This window comes from Pseudorasbora parva, chromosome 16 (genome assembly GCF_024679245.1).
Source record: "Pseudorasbora parva isolate DD20220531a chromosome 16, ASM2467924v1, whole genome shotgun sequence".
Classification (NCBI taxonomy): Eukaryota; Metazoa; Chordata; class Actinopteri; order Cypriniformes; family Gobionidae; genus Pseudorasbora; species Pseudorasbora parva.
This window is the reverse complement of record NC_090187.1, coordinates 45,918,552-45,932,338: the sequence shown is the minus strand read 5'-3', so window position 1 is coordinate 45,932,338 and position 13,787 is coordinate 45,918,552. Positions and strand designations below refer to the sequence as shown.

At 44.7% G+C, this 13,787-nt stretch overlaps 1 protein-coding gene across 3 annotated transcripts in view; it reads right to left on the bottom strand.

Moving 5' to 3' along the window:
* Window positions 1-574: 574 nt before the first annotated feature.
* The window catches only part of bnc1 (basonuclin zinc finger protein 1), a 13,887-nt gene continuing 674 nt past the window's right edge, over window positions 575-13,787 (bottom strand). The window contains exons 2-5 of one of the 3 annotated variants that reach the window (XM_067419237.1): window positions 12,154-12,256; window positions 10,947-11,182; window positions 5,565-7,267; window positions 575-2,273 (exon numbers count right to left, since the gene is read on the bottom strand). In XM_067419237.1, coding sequence (XP_067275338.1) covers window positions 1,730-2,273; window positions 5,565-7,267; window positions 10,947-11,182; window positions 12,154-12,256 — 2,586 coding nt within the window. In that variant the 3' untranslated portion in view covers window positions 575-1,729. The remainder of the gene's footprint in view (window positions 2,274-5,564; window positions 7,268-10,946; window positions 11,183-12,153; window positions 12,257-13,787) is intronic. The other 2 variants (XM_067419238.1, XM_067419239.1) reach the window with 2 other exon arrangements.

The following is a 13,787-nucleotide window of genomic DNA, read 5'->3' as shown; positions in this document are numbered from 1 at the left end:
ATAAAGTTACTGATATTTTTAGATTGTTTATTAACACAGACAGAAATGATTGAACACAAATAAATGATTGTGGGTTAGGGTTATATTGTTATTATAATCCTGATATCCCTGCCTATCACATTTCACCATACATTGTTGGTGGTTAGGGTTACAAAAGATTGTACATATAAAGCAAAGTTAAAAGTTAAAGGAATAAATGTCCGTGTGTGTGTGTGTGTGTGTGTGTGTGTGTGTGTGTGTGTGTGTGTGTGTGTGTGTGTGTGTGTGTGTGTGTGTGTGTGTGTGTTTGTACGAGTCTTTTCATTTGCTGACCTCAGTCTAATCTTCACTGGGACGATCCTGACAACTTTACTCATGCTCATTATAAAGCAGCATCGTATTAAACTGATGAAAATGTATTACAAAACTGAATCTCCAGTCTTTAGAGCAAGCTCTGTCTTAGCATGTACAGGACGCTGGTGTGTCCATGTGTTTGGTTTCACTCATCCTGGATTAAGAATCTTTGGTCTCCACAAGAATAACAACTATAGCAATATAACTGCAAGCAGCAATTAAGGGGCCAAGCACAACAGCGGGAGTTACAAGTCAATTTAATACCATATAGCATTATTTAATGTAACAAATGTAAAAAGGACTGAGAGGGGGAACAATATGACAGATTTCACTGATTTCTTCAGATTTCACGACAAGAAGAAAGTGTGAACACAAAGTCAATCCTGCCAAAATAATGCATTTCATCACAAAGAATTGTGTACCGCATGACTGAAAGGCAAAAGAAAAGTCAGAATTTGAGCTGTTTTGTGCTATAGAGTTTAAGTGACAGGGTTAGAAGAAGAAGAAGAAGAAGAAGAAGAAGAAGAAGAAGAAGAAGAAGAAGAAGAAGAAGAAGAAGAAGAAGAAGAAGAAGAAGAAGAAGAAGAAGAAGAAGACAAACACTGCAGTTGCTTGGCCCCTAAAATAACACATACATACAATAACTTACTCAACAAGAACACAACAGCCTCTTTAAAGAGCATATTGATTGAAATGGCAACACAATCTGTCAACTTCACTAAAAACAAATCTGAACAGCAAGCAAACACAAATATACTAGCAGAAAATGACCAGCTCCGTCTCCCGAAGGCTCTCTCACCAACACTCGGCATTGCTCGCTCGCCCGCTCTTTCCCTAATCTGCTGACCGATGTCCTGTCTCAGGCTGAGATGAGCGCAGATGGTCCCTCAGTGGATAAGTGAAGGAGAACACCACAGGACTTTATGTGGCTTTGGATGGAGAACTAGGGACTTAACATACTGTATAACAGCACTGATTGGTTTAAGGGTCTATTAAGGTGATTCAAACCGTTCTCTGTGTGCTTTCTGGGGTGTTGGCGAGCAGCTCTGTCACTTCAATCTTTTGCTTTGTTATTTCTTCAGTCAGTTTTAGGCATCTGTCTTTCTGTCCCACACTTAATAAAAACAATAAATATAAGTAAAGTTTCTCAAGTAGATATTACGGTAGAGATGAAAACATATCTTAACATTAAAAAGGTAAAAGACATCAAGGTTTATTATAAATATGATTGTCCTTCCAGTTGTGCTTGATTGTACAGTACAATGGCCAGAGTGCTTTTAAACCCTAATTGCTAAGAGTGACTCGTTAAGTGTGTGTGTTTGGGCGAATATGGCTGCGTGTGTGTGTGTGTGTGTGTGTGTGTGTGTGTTTGGGAGAATATGGCTGTGTGTGTGTCCTACTCCTGATTTAGGGAGGTTTTCATCACAAGGTTTCGGTGTAGGTTTGGGTTCTGGCTGTGCCGGTTGCGGCTCCGAACAGAGGAGAATGTGGTGTCACAGCCGGGAACTTTGCACTTGTGAAGGAGGCGAAGGTGCACAGTTTTGTAGTGAGCCCTGAATGTGCCTTTGTTGCTGTAAACTTTCTGGCAGAGATGGCATGTGATGGGTGTAGAGCTGAGAGACGGCTGTAGGTTTGGTGGAGTGGCTCCGTCGCAGCTCTCGTCGCTGTCCTCCAGAGGGAGCCCTTCCTCACTGCCCATATCAGAGTCCCAGGATGGGCTTCCTCTGGTGCTCAGATCCAGCACGGCTTCGCTCTCCACAGCGCCCTCTGCTGGCTCCGCTGATCTCTCCAGGCATTTACTCATGGGGAACACCAGGCCTGTGCGCTGACTGCCTTTCAGGAGGATCTGAGGGAGATCAGGATGCTCTCTGCGGAGAGAAGACGTTCCTGAATAATCTTTGGTCAACAGCCTGTGGTGCAGATTCAGGTTTGCACTGTGTCTAGAGAATTAAAAGCAAAAACATTTGAAGAGAAATCCAACTGCTCTTGTTTCTAACTTTCTTCATGCAAAAAATCAGTCCTCAAATCTTAACAGGCCCGGCTCCACGGCCCACCTTAACCCCCTGACAAATAACGGCCGATGTTCAATTCAGCTCCAGATTTTGAGGGATCCTGCTTTTCGGCTGCTTGGTATAAAAAGTCCACTTGTTATTTTGAAACTAGACAGCGTTATTAGAAGATGACCACGGTCTTCACACACATTCACATGACTTTACACCGTTTGAAAGATGAGTCTCAGACAGCGTGCCCTTACTCCTTTTTGCAATTGATCACGCTTATACAAGTAAAATATTATATGATATGATATATTATATGAACGTAAACAGATGAGAGAAAATCAGATGTGTGACTTCTGTGCATTTGCTCTTAATGTGACAGTAGCTTAATATAATTAATGTTAATTAAAGAACAAAAAATGAATTTAAATAACTGCTCAAATCTGCTCTTGACTTAATAACATCTTCAGCTTTAATATTAAAAACACTTCAGTATATTTAGATCTGAAAAAGGTTTATTTCATTCTTACTTTGTTCTATTGTATTTATTTGTGTTATTGCTTGTAATTTGTTCATTTATTTTTGTTTCTGACTGTATACTTGACTTTATTTAACATTATTTATTAAAATTCAAAATTTGTGAAAATTTCGCAGGGCAAATAACCAGTACACTCTTTAGTGTTGACCCTTTTGGTATAATATACAAATACATTTTATTAAATAAATATTATATATAAACTCCAAACAACCAGGAATTAACCGTACATGTCAAAGCTGGAGCCGGGCCGGACTGCTGATGCTTCAACACAAACACTGTCATGTGTCTGGTGTAATGTATTACACACACACACACACACACACACACACACACACACACACACACACACACACACACTCGGTTCTCTGAAGCCGAACCCTTACACACACACACACCCACAAACACACACACACACACACATTCGGTTCTCTGAAGCCGAACCCTTACACACACACACACACACACACACACACACACACACACACACTCGGTTCTCTGAAGCCGAACCCTTACACACACACACACACACACACACACACACACACACACACACACACACACAAACACACACACACATTCGGTTCTCTGAAGCCGAACCCTTACACACACACACACACACACACACACACATTCAGTTCTCTGAAGCCGAACCCTTACACACACACACACACACACATTCGGTTCTCTGAAGCCGAACCCTTACACAAACACACACACACACACACACACATTCGGTTCTCTGAAGCCGAACCCTTACACACACACACACACACACACACACACATTCGGTTCTCTGAAGCCGAACCCTTACACACACACACACACGTTCGGTTCTCTGAAGCCGAACCCTTACACACACACACACACATACACACACACACACATTCGGTTCTCTGAAGCTGAACCCTTACACACACACACACACACACACACATTCGGTTCTCTGAAGCCGAACCCTTACACACACACACACATTCGGTTCTCTGAAGCCGAACCCTTACACACACACACACACACACATATTCGGTTCTCTGAAGCCGAACCCTTACACACACACACACACACACATTCGGTTCTCTGAAGCGGAACCCTTACACAAACACACACACACACACACACACATTCGGTTCTCTGAAGCCGAACCCTTACACACACACACACACACACACACACATTCGGTTCTCTGAAGCCGAACCCTTACACACACACACACACACACACATTCGGTTCTCTGAAGCCGAAACCTTACACACACACACACACACACACATTCGGTTCTCTGAAACAGAACCCTTATACAAACACACACACACACACATTCGGTTCTATGAAGCCGAACCCTTTCACACACACACACACACACACTCGGTTCTCTGAAGCCGAATCCTAACACACACACACATTCGGTTCTCTGAAGCCGAACCCTTACACACACACACACAAACACACACACACGTTCGGTTCTCTGAAGCCGAACCCTTACACAAACACACACACATTCGGTTCTCTGAAGCCGAACCCTTACACACACACACACAAACACACACACACATTCGGTTCTCTGAAGCCGAACCCTTACACACACACACACACACACACATTCGGTTCTCTGAAGCCGAACCCTTACACACACACACACACACACACATTCGGTTCTCTGAAACAGAACCCTTATACAAACACACACACACACACATTCGGTTCTATGAAGCCGAACCCTTTCACACACACACACACACTCGGTTCTCTGAAGCCGAACCCTTACACACACACACACACACACATTCGGTTCTCTGAAGCCGAACCCTTACACACACACACACACACAAACACACACACACATTCGGTTCTTTGAAGCCGAACCCTTACACACACACACACACACACATTCGGTTCTCTGAAGCCGAACCCTTACACAAACACACACACACACACACACACACACACATTCGGTTCTCTGAGGCCAAACCCTTACACACACACACACACACACACACATTCGGTTCTCTGAAGCCGAACCCTTACACACACACACATTCGGTTTTCTGAAGCAGAACCCTTACACACACACACACACACACACACATTCGGTTCTCTGAAGCCGAACCCTTACACACACACACACATCCGGTTCTCTGAAGCCGAACCCTTACACACACACACACACACACACACACACACACACACACACATACATTCGGTTCTCTGAAGCCAAACGCTTACACACACACACATTCTGTTCTCTGAAGCCGAACCCTTACACACACACACACACACACACATTCGGTTCTCTAAAGCCGAACCCTTACACACACACATACACACACACACATTCGGTTCTCTGAAGCCGAACCCTTACACACACACACACACAAACACACACACATTCGGTTCTCTAAAGCCGAACCCTTACACACACACACACACACACACACACACACACACACACACATTCGGTTCTCTAAAGCCGAACCCTTACACACACACACACACACACACACACACACACATTCGGTTCTCTGAAGCCGAACCCTTACACACACACACACACACACATTGGGTTCTCTAAAGCCGAACGCTTACACACACACACACACACACACACACACACACACACACACACACATTGGGTTCTCTAAAGCCAAATCTTTATACACACACACACACACACACACTGAGTTCTCTGAAGCCCTTACCGGTCTCTGCTGCGGCGCGACGGAAATGCAGCATTGCAGCCATCCACAGTGCACATGTGCATCTCCTTTAAGTGCACGTTTCGATAATGCATTTTGACACTGTACGGGTTTTTAAAAGTCTTGGTGCAGATCTCACAGGGATGAGTCTGCTCTTCTGGATCATCTGGACACACGGTCTCCGGGTCACTGACGCCATCTGCACAGCTGTCAGCGCTGTGTGTGAAATGGGCCGCTCGGTGGCTGCAGGGCTGGTCTGGCTGGGAACTGCAGGTTGGTTCTTCACATTTTGAGCTGTCCCTTTCCTTCTCATCATCAGGGTTAGTGTGAAAGAGAGACGGAGCTGAGATGATACGACTGTCCTCCAGGGGGCGCTTGTCCCACACTGAGTCCTGTGAGCTAGGGGCGGGGTGGGGAGGAGCTTCACAGGCCACAGGGTCACGCCCCCGGCTGATGATGTCACACCTGTGTGTGTCTGTGCAGGGGCTTGGGGGCGGAGTCTCCTCCTCCTCGGACACACCCCCAGCCGCCAGCTCGTCCTTCTCGATTTTGATGGGCATACTGGACTTGCGAGACTTCTTCTTGGGCGCGGGCTCTGTGTGATTGGCGCTGATGGGCACAGATGAGGACAGCAGTGGCAGCGAGGGCAGGCTGCCCGGCGTATGGGCCAGCTCAGCCGGGCTCACCAGACTCCTGTAGAAGGGAAGAACCGGCTGCACAGTCTTCAGATTGGGGAAGAGGATCCCGCCGCTCTGGCTCATGCTGGATAGAGAGCTGTGTAGTTTGGGCTCAGCATTGCGGATGATGAAGCTGGTCCTGTTCTCTGGGATAAAGTCTCTCTTCTCCGCCTCAGGCCCGTCCTCATGGCTCGGGCTCAGGCCACCTCGCAGGTCCTTGTCTCGGTTATTGCGGTTCATCGGCATGTGCAGCCGTGGGTTGGGGTTCGCACTGTGCCTGTTCCGGCTGCGTAAGGAGCTGAACACCATGTTGCAGCCCTCGATGGTGCACTTGTGCTTGATCTTTAGATGCACGGCGTTATAGTGTATCTTCAGCGTGCCTTTATCGTAGAAGGTCTTCTCACACGCACTGCAGAACACACGGCCCTTCTTCAGGCAGCCGCTCTTCTCCGCACACCGCATCTTGCTCTCCGGGGACATGTGTGTGATTTCAGACGTGATGGAGGACGTGCAAGCCGTGGATGGAGATGAGTTTCCACTGACGGTGAACTCCTCCGACTCCATCTTTGGAGACTGTGTGTCCAGCTCAGCTCTCACTGGGCCGGTGTCGAATGGGCCGGTGCTGTCCAGGCTCAGTTCTGATGGCTCGTGTCTGGTTTGGGCCTCCGGCTGGCTGGAGTCTGTGCTGGAGCTCAGTAATGGTGCCGGGGCAGAGTTCAGCAGCTGCAATGGCAGCATGAGGGCCATACTGTTCACCAGCGTCTCAAAATGGTGTCCGTTGCTGCAGCTGGCAGCTTCTGCTTTGGTGTGCGTCCGCACGGAGCGCTGCGTGTTGCTTTCGATGAAGCTGCGGATGTCCGAGTTGGTCCTAGTGCTGGGAATGACGACAGCCTGCCCTTCTTTATCCTGCAGAGCCATGAGCTCCACGATGGACTTCGTCTCTCCGAAGCGCAGGAATTGCTGCAGTGTTACGATCTCCTCTTCAAAGCTCATTATGGCCCAGCGGTCCAAAACCTTACCGGCCACATCCTAGACACACACACAAGGAATACCGGACCCACTTTATATCAGGTGGCCTTAACTACTATGTACTAACATTTTAATTAATCATTTGATACAATGCACTTATTGTGTACATACATGTTTTTACATTGTACTTACATTTAAAAAAATACCTGCATGTAATTACGTCTGTAATTAATTTCTATAGTTACATTTGTAATTACACAGTTGGCACTTCCCTTACACCTAACTCTACCCTTAAACTGACCCACACCACCACACCTGTCCCTTAATTTACCATTAAACTGACCAACACCACCACACCTGTCCCTAACCCTAACCCGTAAACTGACCCACACCACCACACCTGACCCTAACTCTACCCTTAAACTGACCCACACCACCACACCTGTCCCTAACTCTACCCTTAAACTGACCCACACCACCACACCTGACCCTAACTCTACCCTTAAACTGACCCACACCACCACACCTGTCCCTAACTCTACCCTTAAACTGACCCACACCACCACACCTGACCCTAACTCTACCCTTAAACTGACCCACACCACCACACCTGTCCCTAACTCTACCCTTAAACTGACCCACACCACCACACCTGTCCCTAACTCAACCCTTAAACTGACCCACACCACCACACCTGTCCCTTAATGTACCATTAAACTGACCAACACCACTACACCTGTCCCTAACTCTACCCTTAAACTGACCCACACCACCACACCTGTCCCTAACTCTACCCTTAAACTGACCCACACCACCACACCTGTCCCTAACTCTACCCTTAAACTGACCCACACCACCACACCTGACCCTAACTCTACCCTTAAACTGACCCACACCACCACACCTGTCCCTAACTCTACCCTTAAACTGACCCACACCACCACACCTGTCCCTAACTCAACCCTTAAACTGACCCACACCACCACACCTGTCCCTAACTCAACCCTTAAACTGACCCACACCACCACACCTGTCCCTAACTCAACCCTTAAACTGACCCACACCACCACACCTGTCCCTAACTCTACCCTTAAACTGACCCACACCACCACACCTGACCCTAACTCTACCCTTAAACTGACCCACACCACCACACCTGTCCCTAACTCTACCCTTAAACTGACCCACACCACCACACCTGTCCCTAACTCAACCCTTAAACTGACCCACACCACCACACTTGACCCTATCTCTACCCTTAAACTGACCAACACCACCACACCTGACCCTAACTCTACCCTTAAACTGACCCACACCACCACACCTGTCCCTAACTCTACCCTTAAACTGACCCACACCACCACACCTGTCCCTAACTCTACCCTTAAACTGACCCACACCACCACACCTGACCCTAACTCTACCCTTAAACTGACCCACACCATTACACCTGTCCCTTAATTTACCATTAAACTGACCAACACCACCACACCTGACCCTAACTCTACCCTTAAACTGACCCACACCACCACACCTGTCCCTAACTCTACCCTTAAACTGACCCACACCACCACACCTGACCCTTAATTTACCATTAAACTGACCAACACCACCACACCTGTCACTAACTCTACCCTTAAACTGACCGACACCACCACACCTGACCCTAACTCTACCCTTAAACTGACCCACACCACCACACCTGACCCTTAATTTACCATTAAACTGACCAACACCACCACACCTGTCCCTAACCCTAACCCGTAAACTGACCCACACCACCACACCTGATCCTAACTCTACCCTTAAACTGACCCACACCACCACACCTGTCCCTTAATTTACCATTAAACTGACCAACACCACCACACCTGTCCCTAACCCTAACCCGTAAACTGACACACACCACCACACCTGACCCTAACTCTACCCTTAAACTGACACACACCACCACACCTCTCCCTAACTCTACCCTTAAACTGACCCACACCACACCACACCTGTCCCTAACTCTACCCTTAAACTGACACACACCACCACACCTGACCCTAACTCTACCCTTAAACTGACACACACCACCATACCTGTCCCTAACTCAACCCTTAAACTGACCCACACCACCACACCTCTCCCTAACTCTACCCTTAAACTGACCCACACCACCACACCTGTCCCTAACTCTACCCTTAAACTGACCCACACCACCACACCTGTCCCTAACTCTACCCTTAAACTGACCCACACCACCACACCTGTCCCTAACTCTACCCTTAAACTGACCCACACCACCACACCTGTCCCTAACTCTACCCTTAAACTGACCCACACCACCACACCTGACCCTAACTCTACCCTTAAACTGACACACACCACCATACCTGTCCCTAACTCAACCCTTAAACTGACCCACACCACCACACCTGTCCCTAACTCTACCCTTAAACTGACCCACACCACCACACCTGACCCTAACTCTACCCTTAAACTGACCCACACCACCACACCTGTCCCTAACTCTACCCTTAAACTGACCCACACCACCACACCTGTCCCTAACTCTACCCTTAAACTGACCCACACCACCACACCTGACCCTAACTCTACCCTTAAACTGACCCACACCACCACACCTGTCCCTAACTCTACCCTTAAACTGACCCACACCACCACACCTGTCCCTAACTCTACCTTTAAACTGACCCACACCACCACACCTGTCCCTAACTCTACCCTTAAACTGACCCACACCACCACACCTGTCCCTAACTCTACCCTTAAACTGACCCACACCACCACACCTGTCCCTAACTCTACCCTTAAACTGACCCACACCACCACACCTGTCCCTAACTCTACCTTTAAACTGACCCACACCACCACACCTGTCCCTAACTCTACCCTTAAACTGACCCACACCACCACACCTGTCCCTAACTCTACCCTTAAACTGACCCACACCACCACACCTGTCCCTAACTCTACCTTTAAACTGACCCACACCACCACACCTGTCCCTAACTCTACCCTTAAACTGACCCACACCACCACACCTGTCCCTAACTCTACCCATACCCACCTCAATATCAGCAAAGGTGTTTTGCAATACAATTTGAACACAGTAAGTACATTGTACTTATTTTTTGATATAAGTACAGGGTACTCAAGGCCACCTAATATAAAGTAGGGCCGGAATATCATTTGCATTTTGAATTCTAAACTAACAAATGTCCTGCACTAGGACCCTACAATCCTCCATAACTTCTGACAGATTGACAGAGTTACTAAATAACAAGTCATCCATACATCTAATGCATGTGGACTGGAGAGGTCTAATTACTGCAGCAGAGCGATGCGTTCACGAGCGTAATTTCTCTTCATTTAGATGATGCGGGTTTCCCTGTCGGGGGGGCAGATCAGACAGAGTCGGGCAAGTCTTGCAGTCCGCCTGTAATTACTCTTGAGTGCCAGCAGGCTTTGAAAGTCATGCAGCAGCTTCATGTTGTAACCAGAATAAATATTTTATCATACAGCATTCATCTGGAGGTCTGAAGAGGTTTTAACTTTACATTCTCCACAAGAGGAACTAGCATGAATTTAATTCAAGCACCTGAATACTTGATAAGCAAGTAGATTGAAGAAATCTTGGTTGCTCACTACTGGATTTTAGGTGGAAAGTGTCACAAATTTGTAATTATACATCTCAGATTGAAGTATGCTGTCGAGTGGGATGATTGCTCACCTGCAGGACATAGCCGCGGATGTAGTCCTGTAGAGTCCAGTCCAGGGCATTGAGGATCTGGATAACTTCCTCTTGCTTCAGGACGCTGAAGAGCCGATCCAGCAGGATCTTCAGACGCACAGGGATGGCCTGAGTCCCATAAAGCATCAGACTACAGATATCAAACACCACATTGGAGTGAACAATCTCCACCTGGCTTCCTTGGTACATGTGATGAACCTTCAGCTTACTCAGAGCTGCAATTCAGCAAAACAGACACCAGTTTACAACACAGCCAAGCATCTGTATGAGCAGCATTTCTGGCGTCACTTCAGAATGGGTTGCATATGTATAGGAATTAAAGTGCATCCACAGCTGAGAATTTACAGATATTATTGTGTATGATTATCATCTACAAACTAACAATAATAACAAAAAACATCCTGGTAAACTGGCCATCAATGTATCCATTTATGCCACAGCGTTAATATGATAAATTCAATATATAGAACTCTAGATTAATTTAGATTGAAGAGATTTATTTTATATATTTTTCTTTCTTTCTTTCTTTCTTTCTTTCTTTCTTTCTTTCTTTCTTTCTTTCTTTCTTTCTTTCACATTGAATATATTTATTAAAGTAATATTTAAGACTCAACAACTTAAACTCACACATCAGCATTTGTATCATAATCTTGATCATCACCACAATATATTCTTTGAGGATTTAAAACTAGAAATGGAAAGTTATAATTGTATAAACTAATTGTATAAACAGTTCAACGTGCGTATTATTTGAGCTGTACAGTTGCTAAATTCATTTCCTGAAATGTTTAGGTATCACATTTTTATTGAAACCAATTTGTAAAATTGGATATAATTTTAAAAAGCAAAGGTAAGTAAGCATTTTTTCCTCAGTAAAATCCCACATTGTTTACATCGTGTCTCTGTGTTCTAGCATTTACAGATTAGCACAACTCATTTCTTTTCTAAGTCCCTCACAGAAAAACAGACAAATATTTTTTTTTTTAAGAAACGGAAAGACATTTAAATTATTTTCTTAGGGTAATAAACATTTTTGGCTGATTGAGCTGAACTTGTATTGACCACAGAATATTCAGTTAAAGCACTGTGAAAATCAGAATAAGTGATAAAGACAGAGAGAGTTAAGCCTGGTGTGAAGATATGAGAAAACATGTGTGTGAAATGTAATATCTCATGTGAATCTCACCATGAGCGACCCAGCCGTGCCTGCAGTGTTCACAGAGTCGCCGCCTCAGCTTACCGGGTCGGAAACTGGCACAGTTGCAGTTCACCACCGTACAGCAAATAGCCTGTCCACACACACAATAATATACAACATATTTATTCATCACAAACACACTCATTTCATTTAATGTAAAATTATCATTACAGCATTGCCAGAATAACAGTGAAAACTGGACTTGAATTTGATAATGTCTAAAAAAAGTTTAATGACAGCAGCATTATTATATTTATATAAATATATTTTTATTATTATATATATATATATATATATATATATATATATATATATATATATATATATATATATATATATATATGCAGATCTAGGTGTACATTCACATGTTAAAGTATGAATCTGAATATTATAAATGATATGAAGTACTCCTCTGAGCACAAACACGTACAGTGAGGTTGATACAGACGTAATTTCATATTAATTATGGACACTTTAGCACAAATCGACTGCAGATCTAATCACATCATAGTTATTTTTCCTCAAGCCCTAACTGTGAAACACAACGGCTCTTTTACACACAGAGAAAGAGAGAGCGGAAAATGGAAAGCACAAGATGTAAATTAAATGTATTTCTTAAATAAAATTAATTGATGCGTTATGTTAAGACAAACAAACATTTTGAGTGTTCAATTTCTGAATTAATTTTAAATATTTACTTACGCTAGTTTATGTGCTGTTCATTATCCAGAGATTGTCATTATTGTTTTCATAAAATACCTCTTTAGAAAATACATGTGAGAATTTTTACTGCGTTTGTGTTTTATGGCATTTGATTGAAACATATTCTTGCTTTTACTAACAGTGAATAATCCAGCGTTATGGCTGACGGTGGGACTGCATTGTAAAATACGCTACAGACATGATACAGCATTATTTTGAATTTTAATGATTATAAAACAATTGTATTTCTTAAAAATCACAACAACTGTAAAATGCATTTAATGTACTTTAATTTATTGCTTTTAAATACATAATTTTACGATGTAAAATGTGTAAACTTCGACCCAAAGATCACAATTAAAATATTTTCTGATATATTTTAATGTTTTAATTGCCTGGTGTGTGTTATTTAGACAGATATAATTTTGACACACTGTTAGTGGTTAGTAGTTCTCCCAGGACCAGAAAAGTGTAGATTATGGATGTGCCGATTTATGAAGCGAGAAGCGCAGCGGTGGAGGAATCTCTAACAGAAAGAGTTTTTACTGTCAGATCTCACAACACGGGCCTGTAGCAGCGGACAAACATGACAGATCAACACGAGCTTAATGAACACACACACACACACAGCTTTCACGCCCCAAGGCCATTAACCGTGTTTGCCCGCCCAGGAACGGGGTCTCAGTCCCTCTTTGGGACATTAACTCGTCTCCATTAGCACAAAGACAGACCGCGGAGAGAGGATCTCTAAAACTGGCAGAAAGTGGGCTTGAGAAAAAACACCTTTCGGTAAGTCTCTACAATGAGTGTGTGTTTTACATCGGTCGTCAGATGAAACAAGCGTGCCCCACACACTTTTATCCAGCATTACTCCTGTCTTGAATTACATTCCAGCGGACGACCAACTAACTGAAGGCATA